The sequence below is a fragment of the Mandrillus leucophaeus genome, unplaced genomic scaffold (genome assembly GCF_000951045.1).
Source record: "Mandrillus leucophaeus isolate KB7577 unplaced genomic scaffold, Mleu.le_1.0 Scaffold495, whole genome shotgun sequence".
Taxonomy (NCBI): Eukaryota; Metazoa; Chordata; class Mammalia; order Primates; family Cercopithecidae; genus Mandrillus; species Mandrillus leucophaeus.
The window spans coordinates 716,369-740,811 of NW_012105309.1; the positions used below are offsets into that span (position 1 = coordinate 716,369).

The 24,443-nt window shown below is 38.2% G+C and overlaps 1 protein-coding gene and 1 pseudogene across 1 annotated transcript in view; both read right to left on the reverse strand.

The window, feature by feature from the left end:
- Nucleotides 1-24,443, reverse strand: part of AGPAT5 (1-acylglycerol-3-phosphate O-acyltransferase 5) — a 53,409-nt gene that overhangs the window by 22,246 nt on the left and 6,720 nt on the right. The window contains exons 2-4 of the mRNA XM_011995689.1: nt 14,515-14,584; nt 8,890-9,005; nt 7,072-7,161 (exon numbers count right to left, since the gene is read on the reverse strand). Coding sequence (XP_011851079.1) covers nt 7,072-7,161; nt 8,890-9,005; nt 14,515-14,584 — 276 coding nt within the window. The remainder of the gene's footprint in view (nt 1-7,071; nt 7,162-8,889; nt 9,006-14,514; nt 14,585-24,443) is intronic.
- LOC105550709 lies at nt 18,422-21,173 on the reverse strand (annotated as a pseudogene).

A 24,443-nucleotide genomic window follows, 5' to 3' on the forward strand; every position in this document is an offset into this window, starting at 1 on the left:
TGTAGGAAATCCTAAGGAATATCTTTTTTAAGTTGCCAGATAATGATTAAGTTTAGCAAGGTTGGTATATTAAAAAATTATATGCCTAGGTCAACGATCAAAAACTTGAAAATTTTTTATATGTCTTCTACAATAGCATCAAAAACTAAAATTCTTAGGGATATATCTGGCAACAGATGTGCAAATCTGTACATTAAACTACAAAACACACTGAGATAAATAAAGAAATAAGTAAACAAATGCAGGTTATGTTCATGAACCCAAAGATTCAGTCCTGTTATATCAATTCTTCCCAAATTCATCTATACCATCGATACAATCAAAATGAAAAGCCCACAAACTTTGGGTAGAAACTGTCAAGCTAATTCTGTAATTCATATAGAAATGCAAATAACCTAAAATAGCCCAAACAACTTTGAAAAGAAAGAACAAATTTAGAAGACAACTACAGTATTTAAAAATTTATTACAAAGCAAGCATTATTAAGACAGTATGGTATTGGCATAAGGATACACATATAGATCAACATAACAGAACAAATAGTCCACTGATCTAGGGATAACAGACCCATCTATATTCAGTCTACTTATTTCAAACATTGGGGGAAAATAATCTTTTCTATAGTGACGGTTATCTATATTTAAAAAATATAAACTTCGACCTTATACCATATAAAAATATTAATTAGAAATAAATCCTAGAACTAAATGTAAAAGCAAAACTCTAAAATTTCCAGAAGAAAATAAAGGAGAAAATCTTAGCAACCTGGAGTTTGGCAAGGACTTCTTAAATATAAAAAGCGGAAATTATGAGAGAAAAAAAATCTATAAATTAAGCTTAAAAGTATGTTCTTCAAAAGATACATATAAATTTATAAAAATAAAAAAATACGTTCTCAAAAAAGATACTATTTATAAATAGGAAAAAGCAAGTAACAGATGCAAAAACCTTGTACAGGAACATTCTTAGGAGCGACAGGCTCACCTCATTTTATCATGCTTCGCTTTACTGAGCTTCACAGAAATCGCATTTTTTCCCGTTGAAGGTTTATGACAACCTGGCATCGAGCAAGTCTACTGGTGCCATTTTTCCAACAGTGTGTGCTCACCGCACATCTCTGTGGCATATTTTAGTAATTCTCACAATACTTCATATTATTATATCTGTTATTGTGATCTGTGATCTCTGATGTTACTATTGTAATTGTTTGGGGGTGGCATGAATTGCACCCATGTAAGATGACAAATTTAATTGATACATGTCGTGTGTGTTCTGACTGCTCCACTGATGGCCCGTTCCCCTGTCTCTCTTTCTCTCTGCCGCCCCTTGGGCTTCCCTATTCCCTGAGATACAACAACATTGAAATTAGGCCAATTAATAACCCTATAATGGCCACTAAGCGTTTCAGTGAAAGGAAGAGTCGCATGTCTCTCATTTTACATCAATAGCTGGAAACGGCTTAGTGAGGAAGCTATGTTGAAAGCCAAGGCGGGCCAAAAGCTAGGCCCTTTGCACCAAACAGCCAAGTTGTGGATGCAAAGAAAAAGTTCTTAAAGAGAATTAAAAGTGCTACATCATTGAACACAAAAATGATTAGAAAGCAAAACAGCCTTATTGCTGAAAACGAGAAAGTTTGAGTGCTCTAGATAAAACATCAAACAGCCACAACATTCCCTTAAGGCAAATCCTAATCCAGAGCAAGGCCCTAACTCCGTTTAATTCTCTGAAGGCTGAGAGAGGTAAGGAAGTGACAGAAAAAAAGTCAGAAGCTAGCAGAGGTTGGTTTGTGAGGTTTAAGGAAGGAAGTCATCTCTTCATAACATAAAATTGAAGTGGCAAGTACTGATGTATAAGCTATAGCAAGTTATCCAGAAAATCTACCTGAAATAAAATAAAGATTAAACAGAAGATCTGGGATTTAAACATTAATTTCAAAACCAATACTCTTATCCACCAGGCTGCCTCTTATCTGAAAAGGACCTTAAGTGGAAGCTGGAAGAAAAAGTGTAAGTCTCCATATTTGTGCCGTAAGTTTTACTAGCTCATATTCTAACAAAATGACTTCCATTAGTTATTTTTATCACAAGTATGCTTCATTTGCATCCACAACCAATAAGTAGCTTAATAAAATACTGCATTGTCCCAGCAATAATTATGGAGATGTATTTCTTCACAATTTGTAATACAAATATAATTTTTGAAACAAAATTCTGCATTTCTTAAATACTACTACCGAATAAGAGCTGATATAATCATGAAATAGATTCACTAGAACTATTAAGCCACATGAAAACTGGCTTAACATATTCTACCATGTCACTTACTTAATCCACCTTCAGAAAGAAAAGAATCATCAAGAACCTGAGTAAGATGTACCTGCTCTCACACGGCGTACATATTAAGAAATGAAACAACCATCCAGATTCTTAGAAACCCCGCCTGAGACAGTGACCTTACAGTGACAGCTGCTCAGCACTGCCTCTTGAACCTGCCAGTCTGTTATCCATACTGCACTAGGAACATAAAAGGCTGGAATTTTGCCCACAAAAAACAGGAAGGCTATTCTGGTAGCCCATAACAGACTAGGTTATTTGAACCAAGCTTCCTACTGAAAACAACTTAAAAAGCTGGATATAACATTATTTTAAAAGTACCCAAGAGTTGGCAAGATGTTAAGACCGAAATTAAGCAAACACAGTAAAGTAGAAGTAAGCATAAAACAGAACTTTGTTTTACAAGACTCAGAAGATGAGGGGAACAGAAACCAAAGCCCACAGACCTTCCAATATAAATGTGAAGAAAGAATCAGAAGGAAACACCAAAGGCTCCACTTTCAGGGTGAAAGTAAATGAGAGGTGAGCAGGTCTCCTGTGCATCTACAACCCTGGTCGCACTGCCTGAATGGCTCAGTTCACCTTCAACTCAGAATTTGGTTTGGGTGGGGCCCACACTAGAGGAGCCTGAAGCGGCCCAGCTAAAACAGGCAGAAATGTTCTCTGGAGAAAGGCACTCCCACCTGAGGCTTCAATTGATTTCCACAAATAACTTACCAAATACAGCCAGAAGCAAAGGAAGATAACAGAGCAAACAAGGAAAGAAAGTACCATGAGCAAGAACCAGCAAAAAACAACAGACTCAGACAGGACTTTAGGCACTGAAATAACCCAACACATCTACACACCTTTTAAATTATGCCTTTAACACTTAAAGAAACAAAGACAAGCTTGAAGATTAAAACCAAAATAACAGATTTGACAAAAACCATATAGCACTTCATATAACGAAAAACAATAAATTTAAAACACTGAAGGTGAATAGATTTGTATCTATTCTGGATTGTATTTTAGAACAGAAAAAGGACATTAGTGGAAAACCCGGTAAAGTCTGAATAAAAATCTGTAGTACAATTAACAGTGTGGTACCAACGTTTATTTCTTAGTTTTGACAAATATATACCATGTTATGTAAGATGTCAACATTAGATGTTAAAGCTAGATGAAGAAGGCTGGGCGTGGTGGCTCAAGCCTGTAATCCCAGCACTGTGGAAGGCTGAGGCTGGTAGATCACGAGGTCAGGAGTCCGAGACCAGCCTGGCCAACATGGTGAAGTCCTGTCTCTACTAAAAATACAAAATTTAGCCGGGCATCGTCGCACATGCCTGTAATCCCAGCTACTCAGAAGGCTCAGACAGGAGAATTGCTTGAACCCAGGAGGCAGAGGTTGCAGTGAGCCAAGATCGTGCCACTGCACTCCAGCCTGGGTGACAGACCGAGACTCCAACTCAAAAAAAAAAAAAAAAAAAAAAAGCTAGATAAAGAATAAATAAGTGGGAACACTCTGTTCTTTCTGACGTTTCTGTAAATCTAACATTGTTCCAAGTTTTGAAATTTATTAACGAAAAATGAGAGGAGGCTTCCATGAAGTATGTAGAATGCTGAAGGAATACTACTCCCAACCCTACAGCAACAACAACACTGACAAACTGTAGATTCATGACTTTTCTCAGATCCTTCAGAGAGCCGAAAGGTTGCAAGGCAACCAATTAATCCAAAAGTCTAAGGAAAGACAGAAAACTCAAAGGAGAAACAAGATGCAAGTGCTTGTTTACTTGGGGGCCAATGCTAACATTTAGCTAAAAATTTTAACAATTGTGTAGAAAGCCAAGCATAAGTTGGTGGAACAGATGAACCCCTGGGCTACAGACACAAGGAGAATGCAGCACAATTTACAGGCTCGACCCACAGACCTCCTGTGTACTCACAAGATAAAGAAAAAGGAAAACACACTGGGGTCAGGGAAGACTGGATGTAGGCTTGCGGGATGGAACAGCAGCCCTGTGGGAAAGGCTCAGGGCCCAGCCCACATCCTTCTCTGTACGTTTCCTATGGAACAGCAGCCGGAAACTGATGAACAGGGGCAACAAAACCCTGCTATCCATGGGACACGGATGAATACTCGATGAGGCTGGGCGAAGAGAACAGGGAAAAACTCTTAGTGAAGGCAGGAACACCTAGAAGAGGCATCCTGGGCAAGACTTACAGCCAGAAGCAAGGCAGGAGCAGAGAAGGCTCCACCCCTGAGATTCTCCCTAAGAATAAAGACACTTCCCTTCCTTCTCCTTCTACCACCGAACTAGCGAGAGTTCAGTAACAAGTATCAGAGAAGTACAGTGGGGAAAGGCACAAAGAGGAGAGCCACTCCGAGGTGCCATGTGAAAATGCTGAGTGTGAAACAGACACTGAGGAAAAGCTCTATCGGGAGGACGTCCCCAGCTTACACACAAAGTAATGCAGCTATAGAAACCTGAAGCTGTGAGAAAAAGCACATGAGCAAAACCCAAGTGCACCTCCTGAGTGGACTGACTCAACTCCTCAACACCAAAGGCTGAGCAGAAAGACAAGTCTATCCATTTCCAGGTATCAAGACACCTTGCCTCCATTTCTACTGTCTTACAAAAAAGCCCTAGCATTCGGCAGAATCTTAGGAAGTGTGACAAAGGCAAGATAAAGCACAATCTGAAGAGACAAAGCAATCAAAATTTCCAGACTCAGACATGGCCCAGATGTTGGAATTATCAAGCAGGGAATTTAAGAGAACCGCAAATATAATAAAATGATAAAGGTTCAAGTGGAAAAAGTGATTAAGCTTTATGATCAGATAGATATTCTAGCACAGAGATGGAAACATGAAACAGGGTCGAAGGGAAATGTGAGGAATGAAACACGCAGTAGCAGAGATGAAGAGTGCCTTCAACTGGCTCACCAGTAGACTCAACACAGCCAAAGGAAGAATCTGTGAACTCAAAGATGGGTCAACAGAAATCATCCAAACTGTAACAAAAAAAGAAAAAAGGGAAGGGGGTGTAAAAAAAAATTTTTTAAAACAATGAATAATGCATCTAAGAACTAAAGAACAGTGACAAATGAGCCAACACAAACATAACTGGAGAAGAAGAAAGACTGCGGTAGGAATAATATTTAAAGAAATAAGAGTAAAGAAATTTCCAAAATTAATAACAGACACCAAATCATAGATCCAAGCTCAGAGGACCAATCCAGGTAAAATTTTTTAAATGACACTCAGATATATGATACTTAAACTGCTGCAAACCAAAAACAAGAAGAAACTCATGAAGGCAGCTGGAGAAACAGACACATGACAAGTGTACAGAGCTGATTTTTTCAGCCCTCGTGCCACTGACAGCTATATTTGCAGGGGCAAAAAAGCAAGGGACCGCTGTGCATAGAATGCCAACATCACCCAACAGGCAGCTATCTTCATTTGCTTCATATATACAATGCCCATAGCAGGACACAGAAGAAACTCCACAGCAGTCATCCATGGCTGGGGTGACTGGACAGCTGGGAGAGAAGTGGGAGGGACACTTTAAGGTATAAATTCGTGATTTTTAAATTTTAATTTTTTTTGTAAAAAGTCGATAAACTGTATTACCAACTTATTCTGTCTTTTGGAGACCTACATACAATGACCACAATTCTGCCCAAATTCACCACACTGTTTCAGACTAAACAGACCCTTTGAAAACACCAAGCTTGGTTCTCAAGGGTGAGCTATAACAGGATAAAGGGTCACTGTTCATCTCATTCCATTCTGCTTCTGTCACCCCACACATGCCCAGAACAGGATGCAATGTCCTAATACAAAAACACCTAGAAGAGGCATGTGAATAAACAATGCTCACACCGGGCACTTTACCAGCTGACTGTGAAGAACAAACACCTAGAAGAGGCATGTGAATAAATAATGCTTGCACCGGGCACTTTACCAGCTGACCGTGAAGAACTCTTCCTTTACCATGAGCTCCAGCTGCTGCCCAGGACCCCTAGTGAGGGGAGGGCAACAGGAGAGGAGGGAAGACAGAGGGAGGGAGCCAGAAAAGAAGAGGAAGGCCTGTGCACGCGAGCTAAGCTTCTGAGCACATGTCATGCCGTCATGCACCGAAAGAGAAAGCCCAAGTAGTCCTGGTAAGCATGATGCTTTGTCTTAGGCGGGAACCAGGGGAAAAGCCATTGGCAGCAATCAGCATCCTACACATAGCAGATTGAACTCTCCCCACTTTTGTGGAATAAAGTTTTATAAAATATTATTTCCACTGAATGATTTGACATTTGTATAGAGATTCATCCTTTTTTGGTTTTTCTGTATGTGTAAGACATTCCAAATTTCCACTAACAGAAAACAGTTGCTGCTTCTAAAACTAAATCTGATAGTAAAGAAGACAAGAAGTAAGATGAGCTCTTAAAGTAGCTTAAATGTCAGGTTAAAATGCAGTTAGTTCTATTTATAGACTCTGAAAGACACCAAATGCTCTTTTTATTCCTCTTTAAGGTCCACTGACCAGCAAAGGACCTAGTTGTTTACAACAATCTTTCTGATGGCTGAAAAACCTGCTTACCTGTACTTAGAGGGTTTCTGTTACCTCAGTGTAACTCTGAATTAGTAATTACACATGGGAAAATATATTTTCAAAACAATTCTTAGATTTTAATTTAATTCTTAAATTTAGAAACTGAGAGCTGGTAAGAAAAATAAAACCGGGTAGGTTCTTACTGGAGTTCCTGCGTTCACATAGCTCTGCAACTTGTTTCGCATCTCTTTCTCATTAAATTTGGCACTTCGCTTTACGTAGATTCCTCCATGCTGCCACAATAAAATTGGGAGAAAGAAGTTTTACTTTTAAAATAATGATTGGCCAGAGTCATCAAAAAGGCAACTTTTCTTTCAAAAAGTACAGAATATAAACTACATTTCAGAATTTAATCTATATTTAATGTCTTCAAATATTAGCTTCTACAGAACATTTAGCTGAAAAATTACCTTGTCTCAACATAATTCAAAAAAACTGCATGTGACACTGTATTGGAAAATACATGAACTTTAGTTTTGTTGGCAGTTAAAATGAAAATGCTTTCTTTCTTAAATATACGTTTTTTAAAATAAAAAAACCTGATCAATCAGATGGATTTAACTCCCAATTATTCCACCCACTTATTACGGAGTCACTAAAAAGCGTCCTTAAAATGTCAATACTCACGATCTTTAGGGATTTTAAAAAATCAATCCTGCTACAGATATTTCTGTGGCATTGTTATGGACAGAACTGTGTTCCCCCAAGTCAGTCTACTAACGCCCTAATAGTTCCCACTATGACTGTATTCAGAGAGAGGGACTTAGAGGTGGTAATTAAGGTTAAAAAGGGGCCTCAGATTTGGACCTTACAAGTCTCTGTAGAAGGATTAGTCATCCAGTGTGAGTAGTCCTTCTAAGAAGAGGAAGCAATGCCAGGGGTGCTTGGGCACAGGGAAAAAAACCACATGAAGACACAGGAAGAAGGCTGCTGTTTGCAGCCAGGGAGAGAGACCTTGGGAGAAACTAACCCCGTCAACACCTTGATCTTGGATGTCTAGCCTCCAGAACTGGAGAAAATAAGTTTTATATATACAGCTTTTTTTTAATATCATATAGATCACTAATTACTGTTATCAATAGTTTAATGTAATTGCGTATCAAATTCTATGCCTTTAAATTTCCTATTTGTTTGATCTTTGTACGTTTGCATTTTTGCTCTTTCATTTTACTGCAGCTGGTCCTTCATATCCATGTGTTCCACATCTGCAGATTCAACAAATCACAGATCAAAAATATGTGAATAAAAATAAAAAATAATACAATTAAAATAATACAAATAAAAATAAAGTATAACAACCGTTTACATGGCATTTATAATGTATTAGATATTATAAGTAATCTAGAGATGATTTAAAGTAGTGCACAGGTTATATGCAAATACTATCCCATTCTATATAAGGGTCTTGAGCATTGTATTTTAGATTTTGGTATCTGTGGTGGTCCTAAAACCAATTCCCACAGATGCTGAAGGAAAACTGTATATGGATAATCAGACAGGTATATAAGTACACACCACTAAAAATACCAAACCAAATTACTTTAATTGAGAATAAACTATTAAACCCATTTTAAAAACTATACATTTACATGAAATACATGTTAAATTTTAAAATATAACATTTTTATAGGGTTGGGTATGGCAGTTTGAACTATAATCTCAGCATCTGGGGAGACTGAGGCAGGCAGATTGCCTGAGTCCAAGACCAGCCTGGGCAACAGAGCGAGACCCCATCTCTACAAAAAATACAAATTTAGCCAGGCATGGTGGTGGGTACCCACAGTCCCAACTACTTGAGGCTGAGGCAGGAGGTTCACTTGAGCCCCACAGGTCAAGGCTGCAGTGAGCTGTGTTCATAACACTGCACTCAGCCTGAGCAACAAAGTGTGACCGTCTCAAAACAAAACAAAACAAAATTTATAAACTACATATATATAGAGAAAAGCATGGAAACAAATTACCTGAGCAAAATAAAACCCATACAATGGGAGCCACTTTAATCCTTCTTTCAGCACATAGCGCACATGTCCTAGCGCATTCTGCCTGATGGCCAAGATGTCAGCAACAATCCAGTCAACTGCAGAGACAGGACCCAGTTAGTGCATACATGAACCTCTTCACAAGCTGTACTAGGAATGTGCTTCAAAAGTACTGTGATTAGGATGTTTAAAATTTTTTTAAATCAATCTGAGATATTTTAAAAATATACACTTTCTGTTTTTTGAGATTTTTTTGCATTTCTTGAAAGGCTTTTTATTTCAAAGATAAAACACAGTCACAAAATACCTAAGTAATCCAACAGCAGCATGTATATGGAATAAAATGAGCTTCTCTAAATCCTAAAGCCTAGAAAACAAAGATTTTTTTTTAATGAGAAAGTGGAAATTATAAACAAAAAATGGCCAAATGAAACTATGAACTGCAACTAGATATTCTGTGTGTGTATATGTATGTTCGGCAAAAGGCAAAGACAGTTTATCTTTTACTAATGAGTTTTTAGGACTTGGTACTAGGTTAGTACAGCAATCAAACAAAGGTCTCACATGCCTTACAATAGTGCTGGGTAGATACATGCGTTCTTTATGTAACCAAGAAAAACGATCCCAGGCTGCTAATAATTACAGTTAAATAAATATGTTATTAACAAAGGGTTGCAAAAACAAGGGTAAGATGGTATGAGTTGATAACAGCAGCAACAAAAAACTTCCTAGAAGTTGTTAGTTGAGCTTTCAAAAAGAAAAAATTCCCAACACAGAGAGTGGCCCTTGCCAATAAAACAAACAGGAAGCGGCAATGTGGGTGCAGAAGATGGGAAACAGAGGACACGGTTTAAAGAGGAAATGAAGTGAAATTAAGACGACAAATGATAAAGGTCTTAAGAACCACAGAAACTTAGATTTGAAAGTAAATGGCTACAAACTATTTCTTGATGAGAAAGAAAACATATAAGAATGAAATGTAAGGGGGACTTCTCTAGTTAATACACACATGAGCTCAATTGATACTCGAAAAGAAAATTGTTAAGAATCTGTGAAAACAACAGTTCCAGCATCACCCATGTCCTCAGGCCACAAAATGAGAACAAAAGGAGTGAGTCAGAGGAAGGAAATGTTTAAAAAAAAAAAAAATCTGTAGAAAATAAAAGCTGAGGATTTAAAGGAATTACAATAAAGTTTTAGCCAAAGAGGAGAGTCTTCCACAGATTACAGGATGATTAGCTCTCAGCTATGTGAAATCCGTTAGACAATGAACCATACTAGTCAGAATATCCCAAAGAAGATTTAGCCATTTTAATACTAAAAATTAACCCAGAAAAATGTCTTAGCAATTATTATACGTCTCTTTTTAATCAGGGATTATCATTCACAAGTTAACTTTTTCTTGATGACTGAAGACTTACAATTATTATATATATGAAACCTTTGTTATGGCTTCCTAAAAGTAGAATGTTGCTTGCAAAGATGCTCTCCTACAGTGTATGATCCCAGAGACAGACACCACCTGTGTTATTGGGTTGAGATATCTACACTAATGGGCTATCAATGATCACGTTTCTCTAAAGTATATAATTTCCTGTTGAAGCCCTCTCCCTAGCCCCTTCTAATTTAGATCAAACAAATAATAACTGATAAACATAGTTCCTTCTAGTCATGTCTTAGAACATATAATCAATCCTGTTATACCTGTACCAAATGCAAAAGTAAGCAGTCAATAAATTGACTAAATTGAGAACTAATTCTGTACGGTTCTGTATGGTTCCCAGGCTAAAGCACATCTTGGAAATATAGTTGGGGTACAAAGTTAAAAACCAGGTTTAGCATCTTTTGCTGCAACAATTATTTTTTCTTAATTTGGAAGAATTTTAAAAATGGATTTTATTTTAAAACAAACGGGTTTATGGTTATATTATGGCCTCAGATGCCCTTCCCAAGAACTTTTAAGAGAAAGTATAAGATTTTCAAGGTACGTCATGTTCATAATAAGCTGCCCTGGGCTATGCCGTTAAACTTGAAAATTTTAGTGGAAACATTTAACAACTAGCTTAAGTAGTCAAAATATACAAGCTTTGCGCCACCAGTATTTGCTACTGAATCATCTTTATTTCTTGTTTATTCTCATCTATGTTTCAGATAGGACACCAGATTACAGATAGTTTCTGACTATCTCAGTTACAGTTGAGATTATATTACTTTGACAATAACTATTCATATTTTGTGTTCTGGCATAATTTAACTAAGATAGCAATAAATTTGGCTATGTGAGACTCTTCCATGGCGATCAACCCAAAGCAGTGTCATTGTTCCCATTAACTTGGAGGAGAGGAGTGGAAGGCAGTGAGAGGCAGCAAGTCTAATTTCCTCATCCCTATCGTCATGAAAGAGCAGTTCCTAATTCATGAGGGCCCTGTGTAGTCTTAAGAGATACTGCATGTGCAGCGCTTCCCTACCATGGATCCAGTGTTATGCTAATGGTGAGCTATGACTGGCATCACAACCACTTTTAAATGCCATCTATGAGCCAGGATTAGGAGATAGCCTCTGTAAAGGGCCTAAAGGAGCTAGCACTCACACCTTACCAATAAGGCTCTGAGAGATAAGTAATTTGCCCACTGACACACAGCCTGTTGCAGAACAGCATTTCTGCAATGTCAAACAGGAACCTGGGTCTCTCTGACTCCAAAGTCCGTGCCTTTTTATAATATTCTACTCACCACGCACGCTGTTCAATAAGAAAATTGACGCTTAAACCAAGAAAAGGGAACATTTCATGAGAATAAAAGGGCAAATAGTAGGCAGGGAGCAGTGGCTCACGCCTGTAATCCCTGAACTTTGGGAGGCCAAGGCAGGCAGATCACCTGAGGTCAGGAGTTCAAGACCAGCCTGACCAACATGGTGAGAACCCATCTCTACTGAAAATACAAAATTAGCCAGGTGTGGTGGTGCATGCCTGTAATCCCAGCTACTCGGCAGGCTAAGGCAGGAGAATGGCTTGAACCCAGGAGGCGAAGGTTGCAGTGAGCCGAGATCGCACCATTGCACTCCAGCCTGGGCAACAAGAGCGAAACACTGTCTCAAAAAAAAAAAAAAAGAAAAAGAAAAAATTGGCAAATAGTATCAAACGTAGATTGTTGAAGGATAAGGGGAAGGAATAACAGTCACTGTATCCTGCTGACTCCAGAGAGAAATGAGTTAACAGAGACAGAGACAGCATGTAGAGACAAGGATGTGTCAAGTGAAAACAAGGGAAGAGAGAGACTAATTTAAATGTTAATTCTTTTGAGTATCAGGCCAGGAAACTCATTTATTCTGGCAAGCCTGGCAGAAGACAAACAAGAAAGTCTAAGCAGAACAGCAGTCTTTGAAATGTTCTCTCTGCTAATTACATTTTCAGAGATACTCCGCTGTGATTCCTAACATCTCAGAAGGGTTTTACAAGGGTACCTAAACACCATCGGACAATGAACCATGTCTATGGCTAGGCTTTAGGGGTCTCTGAAACCCTAAAACTACATACACATTTTTATTTGCACATTTTTTTCTAGGAAAAGGCTCTGTCATATACTGACTAAAGCCTGTAATTCTAAAGAAATTTAAAATCACTCACCTAGTATTTTCCCAAGTTATCGAATTTTAAAAGGAAGGCTTTCAAAAAGCAGCCTTCTCAAATCCTGCTGGGATCAGGATCTGGTGCCAGAGCAGTGATACAAAGTCACAGGCACTTGGAGCTAGGGTGAAGGGAAGGGGAAGTGGTTCTCTAAACTGATAAATGAAATTCAGGTCAGTGTGGTCTGAGGATGAAGATTATCCTTCCCATAGTACCTCTGGTCCCAAATACAAGTAGAATTGTTTTCTGTTTTTGTTTTTTAATCTGTTTTTTCATAGATGTTTTCTAGAAGTCCTCAATCTGAAGGAATATATATAATATATATAAAAGCCAATATGTAGTAAGCATACAAATTAACAGTAGTAGTTATCATTATTATCACTATCAGCAACACTTCCAGAAATGTTCAGAGAACTTACTCCACGAGTCACTACTAGAGAGCTCTGTTCATCGAGTGGAGTTTATACTGAAACCTGGACAAAGAAAAGCTGGCAGGGAAACTGAAGAAGGAATTTTAAGAGAATCCTGTTAAACAGAAAGACAACTCTACACGAAATTAACACTGGATCGATATAAAGGAAATGTAGGAAAATCAAAGCTATCAAGAGCCACTCCCTGTACTGGGCCCACGGATCCCTTTTATTTGATATTTGAAACCTGGTAGAAACATCCGTCAGCGGCAGGACAGGAACAGCAGAATGGTGTTAGAAGTAAAACGGCCAATATGTCGGCACAGATCAGAGTTCTCAGCAGCACTGACCATTGGTTGACTGTTTTGCTATTTTTGCCGAGAGTGAAATGTAATTAGATAAAACAGTCTGAACCAGTCACATAATAAAGTTGGGGAAAATACACAGATACATCAAAATCCCTATGAACCCCTTGTAGCTTCAACTCTTGTCCTATAAATCTGAATGTAATCATTACTTCACTAAATTGAGAAAAATGCACTTTAACTTTTTATACTTTCTATACCTCATCTATGGTATAAGTAGTAATAAAAACCACAAAATCATGAAGAGACAGCTGACAGAAAGAAAATTTAAAAAAAGTCACAGGCATAAGTGATTTCCCTTAAGAGTACTATATTGATCAGGTTGTTTTTAGCTTAAGAGTACTATATTGATCAGGCTGTTTTTAGCTTTGAGCTCCTAGGTATAACATTTTTTAAAGCAATAAAAATGGAATTTAGGAAGAATGCACCAAAAGTAGCTAGCTACAGGTTTGAAAACATAAGAAGTGGGATTTCTTGGAGGGCTGAATTATTTGGAGAATTAAAAAGTACCTTACCCAATGACAATTTCCTGATCCTGCTACTGTGCTACAATTGTATTAAGATGTCACCATTGGGAAAATATTGCTGAAAGGGTCATAGGACTACAATGTACTGTTTTGCAAATTCTTGGGACTCTAGAATTACTTAAAAATGCAAAGGTTTTTAGAAGTATCTTTACCTAAAGTATATACTGCACTATTTTGAAGACCAGTCCTCTGCAATTCCTCTGATGGAACAGTAGCAAACTAGAATTAAACCAAACCCATTTGAAGAAGGAAAGGAAGTGCAGACATTAGAAATGACTAGCATAGTAAGGAAATGAGTACTCACATACCAATACAGCCTTTCTGCAGCTTAGCAATCAAAAATGTAAAATGTATATCTACACTTCCACCCAAGGCTACTTCTAGAAACATCACTTACAAAAAGAATGAATACACTACACAAAGGAAAAACAAACCAAGCAAGTAAGAAAATAGCTTACTTACATCCAACAGAGGGAGAAGGTAAATTTAGGAAAATTCATAGCTTTCAAGTTTCTGACTTTCCAAAAAGTAAAATCACAAAAATACAAGAACAGGTGTAATATCTGCACAGAAAATCGATGTTTTAAAAAACCCACTTCATTTAAATATAAGAATGGTATTTTGAATGCCCATGTGCCATCTGTAGAAAAACCTACATTTCATGCAAATGAAATACAAACCTGTGCTTTGATGATTTGCTAAATATATTATATTTTCTTTATTTTTTGGCAAATCTCCATATAGCAATATCTAAAAAATAAAACAAAAAAAACACATTACTTTGATATTTTAAAACATCTGTAATATACTGTAATATACAAAGGAAGACAATGTGAAGAAAATGATGAATGATGCTGTGAATATTTCCATCCATGATTAACAAAAATTAGATTCCTCACAGGAGCCTCAGAGATCAAAACTGCTCATGTCCACAAAGCAGTTATGTATAGGACAGGTTAATGGTCATAAATTAAAATAGAATAATCAATATCCTCATGAGAAAAATATAACAAGCATTTATTGATTGCTAACAATATATAAAACACTGTTCATAACATAAATCTTCCTTCAAAGAGCCTACAATCAATCTAGTAAGAGATAGACATGTCCACAGGAACTGTAATGAGACATAATGCAAATACTATGAAAATATGGTACTTTTTTATGTTTAAAATCTGTTTTTTCTTTTTTCAGGAAACTAGAAGGCTACACAACCTTTTTTAATTTTAAAGAACTGTAAACTGCAGAGCAGGAGGATCATTAGGTGGGATTTTGGCAGATGAGAGGAAGGAAAACGTCATGAGAATAAGAATGAATGGAAGCAGTAACCCTGGAGGCCTGTTGGGTACACGGGCAGTGTCGGGTGGAGGAACAAGGAGACCAGAAGGGTGGCTCTGAACTGGAATGCCAGAAGTCTTTTGAATTCCATGCTAAAGATTTAAACTTTATTCTGTAAGTATGAGAGAAACATGGTTCCATGATTAGGACTCACTCCATCTCCACCAAGAACAGAGTTCAACAAAGGGGCAACTTCCAGCATGAGGGAGGAGCTGGTGAGAAGCACACAGTGAGCTTCTGGTCCAACAGCCAGTTTATTTTTAAACTGGGTGGTAGGTACACAGGTGTTCAATGTACCTGTATTAGTGTTTCTGCTGTTTTGTGTGTCTTACATATTTTAGAATAAATTTTTCAAGAAACTGGAGAGTATACTCGTAAAGACTTAAAAGGAAATGGCTGCTAATGGTGCTAGGTTTTTATTCAGGGCATTTTTGTTTCTGCATCTTGTCATCATGGATTATGCAAGATTATAAATTAGCTAAGGCTTTTTAGATCTGCCTTGTCCATAAGGATTATCTTTTGGTCATCACATTATTTATTAATATCTTAAAAAGAGAGGAAAGAAAGGGACAATTAACCCAACAACTTTGCAGACAAATGTACCTAAATAACATAAAGTTCTGGAAGCCAGGGATGTGACTAAAGTTTCCATTACGTTCCTTAGAAACTGCACAGTGCTATGTATGTAGTATGTTTAAATATTTGCCCAGTGAGTTTTTAATTCATAAAGTTTACTGATGGCATAAATGAGTAAAACCAATAGTTTGATCTGTTCAGAGTTAAAAATGACATGCTGGCTTGTGAGTAAATCCCCATTCTCTTACCAGCAAGCCGGAATTGCATCAAGACCGTTGAGTATGCACTGATTTAAAAGTTTTGCACAGGCCAGGCATAGTGGCCCACGTCTGCAATCCCAGTGCTTTGGGAGGCTAGGGGGAGTGGGTGGGCGGGGGCAGTGGGGGCAGGATGGGAAGATCTCTTAAGCTCAGAAGTTCAAACTCAGCATGGGCAGCACAGCCAGACCCTGTCTCTACAGAAATATAACAAGATTAGCCAGGCATGGTGGTGCGCACCTGCCCACACTCCTTCAGGAGCATCCAGAACAAAATGCACACCTAATGACAAGTCCCTAGCCCCTTATGGCCTATGAGCTCCTCAATAGCCTGATCTGTTTTCTACCCCAAGAGCCTAGCACCAAGCTGGTTTTTAACACATGTTTCCAGAATTATTGTTTACACTTTTGTCACCAGTAGGTAAAGCTATATCTCATTTTCAAAATAAAGGTAGTTTCGGAATAAACATAAATAAAATAACTTAAGTGCACCAGTGACTTTTAAAGGCATCATTCTGTAAATCTAGTACTCATTTTTTAAATCACATTAGTTCCCTCTACAAACGAATCCTGCAAATAATTTGTCACTTCAAAATAAGGCACAAGAAAATATGCCTTTTCTTTTTGTTTTTCATAACTCTTTAAGTAATTTTAAGTTCATTATAATTGCTTCTTCATAATTTTAGGTTCATCCACTTTTTAATAACTCATCAGACATCCCCTACAGAAAAAAAATAATTTCTCTTTTCATTTATTAATTCAGAGGTAGCCAATAAAAATGTTTCTGAATAACTATCTATCTTCATCACAACTGACAAACTAGTTATTCTGTTCTTGTCAAACAAACTTACTTATCTTGCACAAACTGGCTTTCACAAGAAGGCCTGAATTAGAAGTGGACTAGTTTCACCTCACCTTGATCACATTTATGTTGTTTTTAATTTGCTCTCATGATACATAAACTGCCTAATGACTTTTTTTAATCTTAAAAACAGGTAGTAATATGGAATTTAAAGTAATCACATGCTTAACACCTTAGCCTCCAAAACACAATGTCACAGAGACATAAATACACAGCATTCTTTGTTAAAAAATATATATTCTTCATTTACCTCAATAATGTCCATTTGCCTTCCACATGCAAAACCTGAAACATGATTTTTTAAAAAAAACTTGCACTGCTGTTAAGTATAGATGATACTGTTGACAGGAATCAGAGAATATTCCACACCCAAATACGCTACTTTGGCATTAGGATTACTTTGAGCTGAAGGCAGCTGAGACACAGCAGATACAGGAAGAGTTCTCTGCCCTCTCCCTAACTGCCTAAGGCAGGACATAATTTCCCTGTGGAAAGGTCATATGAATTTCCATATGTAAAGGTGTTTCCCTGTCCCTTATTAGGAGACCAGAAACTGGCAAAATAAACCTGCATAGCAAACCTTATTACCATACATTTCCTAGTCATTTTCCCACAATTTACCACCCCGGGAGCTGAAATCCTCTTCTCCTTAGACTAGTCACTTCACAATTTATCAGCCTTTGTTAAAAATCACATACAAACCCATTCTTTAGCCAAGCACAGAAGGGCACAACTACAGTCCCTGCTACTCAGGAAGCTCAAACAGAAGAATCGCCTGAGTTCAGGAGTTTGAGTCCAGCCCTGGCAACACAGCAAGACCCCCGTCTCTTTAAAATAAAGATAAACATAAAAACAACCCCTCCTTCCCTGTGCATGTAAAAACACTAACATCAATAAAATGTGTATGCCTCTACTCCTGTTCATCTGTCTCTTAATCGCTTAATTCACAAGCCCTAGCTACCCTACGAGGGTAAAGGAACAGCCTGCTCTCCCCTATACTGTAACATGACAGCCACTAAGAGGTAGGTTCTAAAGTACTAGACTTGAATTAAGCTTGAATTAGAATCCTCATCCGTCACCTTATCATGAGAACTTGGGCAAAACATCCAACCTCTCCAGACCTATTTCTTTGCCTGTAAAATGAGTGTAATAATAGTAACTACTCCTCCTAGGATTGCAGTGAAATAAGTGAAACTATGTAAACTACTTCACACAATGCCTAGAACATAGTAACCATCTAAAATATGTTAAACTGTCATTAGTATTATCCAATGAAACGGAACTTTTTATTCAAAACTGTGTTAAGTGATTAATGGACAAGAGAAATAGCTACCTAGTCTATCTCTCCCCACAAAGTCTTTGATTACATAGAAGTACAGCCATAAAGAATTTCAATTTGAATAAGATTACATATACAATTTACACTGTTTATATAATTACTTGAACTTTTAAATGTATTTTATGCCAATGAAATATACCACCAGTTAATCATTATAAGATTTCTGCTGTAAAGCATACAAAAACTATAGTCTTTTTCTACCCAGTTTAAAACGTTTCATTGAATAGTAAAATTATTATGCCCTTCTGAAATAAGATCAAAATAGTGAACAGCTACTTGCCCGATAATACAAACACAATTATCATGCAATAAATGGAACCTAACAGATGACAAAGTTCTTTTTTTCCTTTTGCTTTCTTTAGCAAAGCCTTCTTCATAAGCTTTCAAAACAGTACTTCACACGCAAAACTGTAATGACTAGGTGTTTGGACCATCACGGCTCACTGCTCTCTCATTGTTCTTACCATGTCTAGTGAATAAACTGGCTGACTGCATTCAATGAGACACATGGCTGTTTCCATAGTAATAAGAATGCTGGTTCTTCCAACTCCAGCACTGCAAGAAACAACAAGGAGTTCTTCCTTGCCAACCCTCTTATTTTGCACATGAAAAACAAAATCCAGAAAGTCATTGAATCATCAGGGTCTCCATGGTCAGGCCAACCTGTGTACTGGATCTGAGTGACTGATGACTCTCATTTTTCTCTTGGTTAAACAGCAGTGTGATCTTCCCGAAGATAAAGGCAGTGCTTCCTTCTTCTGAGTGGCAGAAGGCTGGGTAGCAGCCATAGGATGAACTTCTGGGTTCTGCCCAATATTGGGGTCATTTAACTCTGCCACATTCCACTTGTGTGGTCAACATTACAACCACGGAGAAGACTTGTTCCTAAGTCATCTGCCAAAAATCTGTTCAAGTGTGTGGTAACGCCCCTTGACAAGCACTGTTCTGACTTCTCACGCTGGAATTGCACTGATGTAGTCTTCATTACCTTTTAAAATAATCCATGTAGTATCATAAGGCAAACTATCTCTGTATCTATTTTTGGAAAGGTTCTAAGGTAACCTGGCACCAGACATTGTCATTCCAAGTTTTCTTTTTGATAAGCTGATCAAATTGTGTCCAGAATGTTCCAGCGGTAAGCCCTTGGCTAGCTGGATCACTGACTCCCACAGGAAATGGTCATCCTGGTGGACACTATCTAGTAGGTCTTTCTCCAGAATGTACTGGAAGTCTGTCCTGTTTTCTAGCACTTCTTCCACTACATCATATGCAGCACAGGTAGAACTAAAAGCATGAGTTCCCCAGAATGTCTCTCACAGTTAGCTTTAATAAGCAGGACAACCCAATCATGGATGTGTCTGTAAAGTCCCAACCACTGATCAATACAACTAGGTCTTCTCTTCAATCGAGGGTCACCGAGTTCAAAGGTGTTCCTGGTGCTTCTTAGGACACGATCACAGACATCTTCTGACCATATTCCCCTTTACATTGACTCCATACCTTCCATTTTCATCAGGTTCACTCTGATTAGAACAAGATGATCATGTAGAACACCACCATTAGGAGTAGATTTTTTAAGAGAAGATGTAACATCAATGTTTCATTAATATGATCTTCCAGATCTTGTTGGAAATGTAAATAATGAATTTGGTTCCAACTGTTTTTCTTAGATTGTTTGGGTGGTAAAGCCGGAGACTACCCATCTCAGGGGTGTCCTGTAATGGTGGATGATTCCAGAGTGATGCTATCAGCTTGTGCTGATAATGGTGATCTCTGATTCGCAAATACTTTGGAAGAAGTGTGAACCACATAATCTACCAAATGACCAACTGAAGACGGTCATAATCAGGTTCCCTCTTGTATGAATGCAAAATTTTGATGAGTAGGAATTCCTGTTCCAGGTGGCAGCTGTGATGGCTGTGATGGAAGGCTTTACGTTTCCAATCCTTTCATCAGATATTGAATTCCTGCTTACTACTTCCCAATTCATTAATTTCCACGTCAATGGCTTACTCGAGGATCCTGCAAATTGTCTTTATTTGCCTTTTCTTTGCCATACTGAATTAATTGAACTTCAGTTCTCCCACGGTGCATTAGGAATTTTGAACCTAACGTAAAATAATGTGCAAAAAAATTATTTCTAGTTGGAAGTGGTCTGTCCAAACAGAAGAATATGTGATGTTCTAAACTTGCTTTCCACAAACGTTTACATGCTCTACAATTTATCATATTAAATCCTGATAATCTTTCTCCAGATTTATGCAAGCCATTTTCAAAGCTGAATAAAAAACTGTTTGCACTTAGAACAAATTTTTACAATCTTCGACCATGGAAAGGTACTCATTCGTAGTCTCTTATAAATCAGAATTTCTCTTGACGTCATTCCAATCATAATTTCATTGTTACTTTGATTCCTTGCATAGTGGAATTCAACTCCACCGAGTTCTAAGGTACTTGCTGTGTTTAGGTAATTAACTTCTGCTTCTCAAGGACATAAGCCTATATGTTGCTGATGTCATTTTTACAATTTATTTTTCAAAATTTTGAGGATGATCAGGAATGAAAGAATAACCTGAGAGGTGGCCTAGCAAGTTCGCTGACTGACTGTAGTCTCCAAGTTTAGTCTGAACAGCAAATAAAGGAAAAAGGGCAGTAGTATCGTAAGAACAGGGCAATCTTCCAGTAAGAATGTCTTGTTAAATTTGTAAAAAATACCAGTAGCGGGCTATCCATGGAATCATCAGCCACCTGTAAATCAACATAGTCTTGCTCAGTAAAATCAGGATTGTCGCAGACTACATCTGACAGAGCTTGCCACTGATCATGTTTATTCGCACTAAAAGCTTACACAGTGTTTTCCAGAAGGATGTTACAAGCCTCTGTATGCTGTCTGTCTCAGGCCAACTCTGGTGCTCGTACATTGGAGATTGTGGGTTCTGCCAGCAGGAAATTGAAAATGTGAGGTCATGACTGTACACACAAGGTCTTTGTATCACAGCTGTGTCCTCTCAGCTGAAGAAAGAAAGCATCAAAGCCAGGCAGTGATGGGGAGCGGCATGTCTGCTCTACCACCCACAGCAACCACGTCATGCTGTGGAACTGCCATGGCCTGCGCCACCCAGGAAGGCCATGAAGTTCTTTCTCACACACTTAGCATGCATGTGTCTTTTGGCACTGCCCTTATTTTACATCCTGTCTTTTGGTACTGTTCTTATTTTAGAGGGTGTGTTTTTTCTGAGTATCCATGATGTACCAGTCACTGAGCTAGGCAGTTTCACATATTATCGCATTTTGTCTTCAAAATAGCATGACAAAAAGTATTCCACTTAAGGATGAGGATCTTGAGACTGAGAAGTTGACACTTACTCCACATGACATACGGAATGGCAGAGAAATAGGAATTACACCGAGGTTTCTCACTCCAAGATCCCAAAATCTTTTGACTGTGATAAAACTATTCTCTGCAAAAATTCCAAATAAAAAATGTCAAGTGAGACGGCTTCTCATATATTAGAAGCTTATATAATTTTTTTCACTTTGAATATCAATCACAGAATTATAAGGAACCCGTAAAAAAAATTAAAAACCAACAAAAAATTTTTTCCTACATAAACACAAATTAAGCCCGGAAGCAATGCAATATGAAAGTGCACCAAGAGCTGGCATTCACTACATCACACCCAACTTTTAGGTGAACCACCTGCTTATATATGCAACAGCCACCCAGTTAAGTAACCATCTGACATAGTTGTATTCCTCCTTTATTTCCTCAGTTCTTTGTTTATTTCTTTAATTTGTGAACTATCCCAGCAAACATTCAAGTTTTCTTTTAAGTGACATCTTTCTGCACTGCTAAATTATGTGTTACTTTAGGGTAGACACTATGCATTTTGTCAATCCAGAACATTAGCACCTATTAACAGTAGGTGGTTAGCACTTAGTATGTGGCTGGGACTTAATATGACTCTCCTTTCCAGGTATCATCACCCTCATTTCTTTCTGCCCCTGGAATTCTCATGCCAAGCTGGAGCACAGTAAAGTCATCTTCTAAATATTACTTACACTTATACACATACACAGTACTCTAAAATCTTCAAGCAACACTTTCTTATTTGGGGTTTTCATGTCTGGTGCCTACAGAGAAACAGAAGAAACAACATAAAATCTTGGAGAATTGCATAGGCTCAAAAATTACAAAAAGTACTGGTTTTGATTCACAGCTAAACCAAGGATTTTCTGCACTGCTGGCCGCGTGAGAATTCTTTTTGAACTTCTCTGACTTTGCTCATTCTGCCTTACTCTTGAGGGTGGAGTTCATGTTTCTTCCTCCTTCATCTATTTAAGGAAAGAATGAATCGGACTCATTAGACCTGGGTACCCTGTTAGAACAAAACTTACCAACTAGTAATGCCATTCAAAAATCTCCATCCCTTAAAAGTGAGATTCAGCTACATTTCCACAGAAACACAAACTAGAATTCCCTAGAGTATTCTGCCTTTTCTCTCTCCCCCCTTTTTTTTTTTTTTTTGAGATGGAATTTTACTCTTGTTGCCCAGGCTGGAGTGCAATGGTATGATCTCAGCTCACCACAACCTCTGTCTCCTGGGTCCAAGTGATTCTCCTGCCTCAGCCTCCCAAGTAGCTGAGATTACAGGCATGCGCCACCATGCTCGGCAAATTTTGTATTTTTAGTAGAGATGGGGTTTCTCCATGTTGGTCAGGCTGGTCTCGAACTCCTCACCTCAGGTGATCCACCTGCCTCAGCCTCCCAAAGTGCTGGGATTACAGGCATGAGCCACCGCACCTGGCCCTTTTTTCTTTTTTTCTTTTGAGACAGGGTCTTACCCTGTCGCCCAAGTTGGAGCCTCCACCTCCCAGGTTCAAGCGATTCTCCCACCTCAGACTCCTGAGTAGCTAGGACTACAGGCATACGTCATCAGGCCCAGCAAGTTTCTGTATTTTTTGGTAGAGACGGGGCTTCACAATGTTGGCCAGACTGGTCTCGAATGCCTGACCTCAAGTGATCTACCCGCCTTCGCCTCCCAAAGTGCTGGGATTACAGGCATGAGCCACACCGTGCCCAGACTACTCTGCCATTTTTGTTAAAAGAAAAAGTAAAATCAAGTCATTCTCCCCTTTACTGCCATCTTCAAGAGGTTACAATGTTGCAGAGAAGATGATCCAAACATTAAAATATGATAATGTTATGTTAGTATTATATATGTTAATATTACATAAAAATTACCCTGACATGGAGATGGGGTAAGATCATGACAGATGGAGAAAAGCTAGGGCTTGAGCTGGAATTCCAGAAAGGAGAGGTCTAATGTGGGGAGGGGCGGCCCAGAAGGAAAACCTGGACTAGAATGAAACCGAGGAATGGAAAAGTTAACCGGGCCAGAATTTAGAGAACCTTGAATGCCATGCTTCAAACTCCTCATGTTTATTATGTTATCAATTGAAAACCTCTTTTCCCTAAACATTCCATGTTAATTACGCATGTTCCAAGTAAAAATTCAAAGTAATTTTTATAGCCTTCTCCACTAACCCAAGCAAAGAGTTACTTTAAAGAGTTACTTTATCTCTCTGAACAGCAAAGCTAATAAACACACCTCTAATTTCAGTGTTATCCTATTTTGTAATTGGCAGTTCATGTCTTTTCTAGATGAATACCTTGAGAGTAGGGGTCTCATTTCAAGCAATATAACCACATTGCCAGGCAGAGCATCTTCAGAAAATGAGTGACTGAAACTCCTGGCTAGACTACTACAGATGTGAACCATGGGTATTCCCCTTTCCTTGTCTGTAAAAGAGGAAGAATAGTGCCTACCTTGTAAAGATGAAATTATTTACATAAGAGAATAATACTTGCACACAGCAGCACTCACTAACTGCGACTGAGTGGGCTACTAACCCACCCTCTTCTTTTTCCTCCACGTTCAATCACAAAGTCCTATCAGCTACCACTAAAATAGATTTGGAATTCTTTTCAATCTCAACATCCACTCTTTCCACTCCCCTAACTATCATTTCTCACCTGGATGACTACATTACCTTTCAAGCTTGCCCTTTTACAGAGCTCCACACAAATGTCACATGCTCTGGAAGATTTTCCAAACCCCTACCTTGCACCCACCAGGCTAAACAACCTGGCACGGCACAGTAAATTTTCACTTTCTTGTTATTGTTTGTCTTCCCACACTAAAATGTGAACTCCATAATGGCAGGTACATTGTCT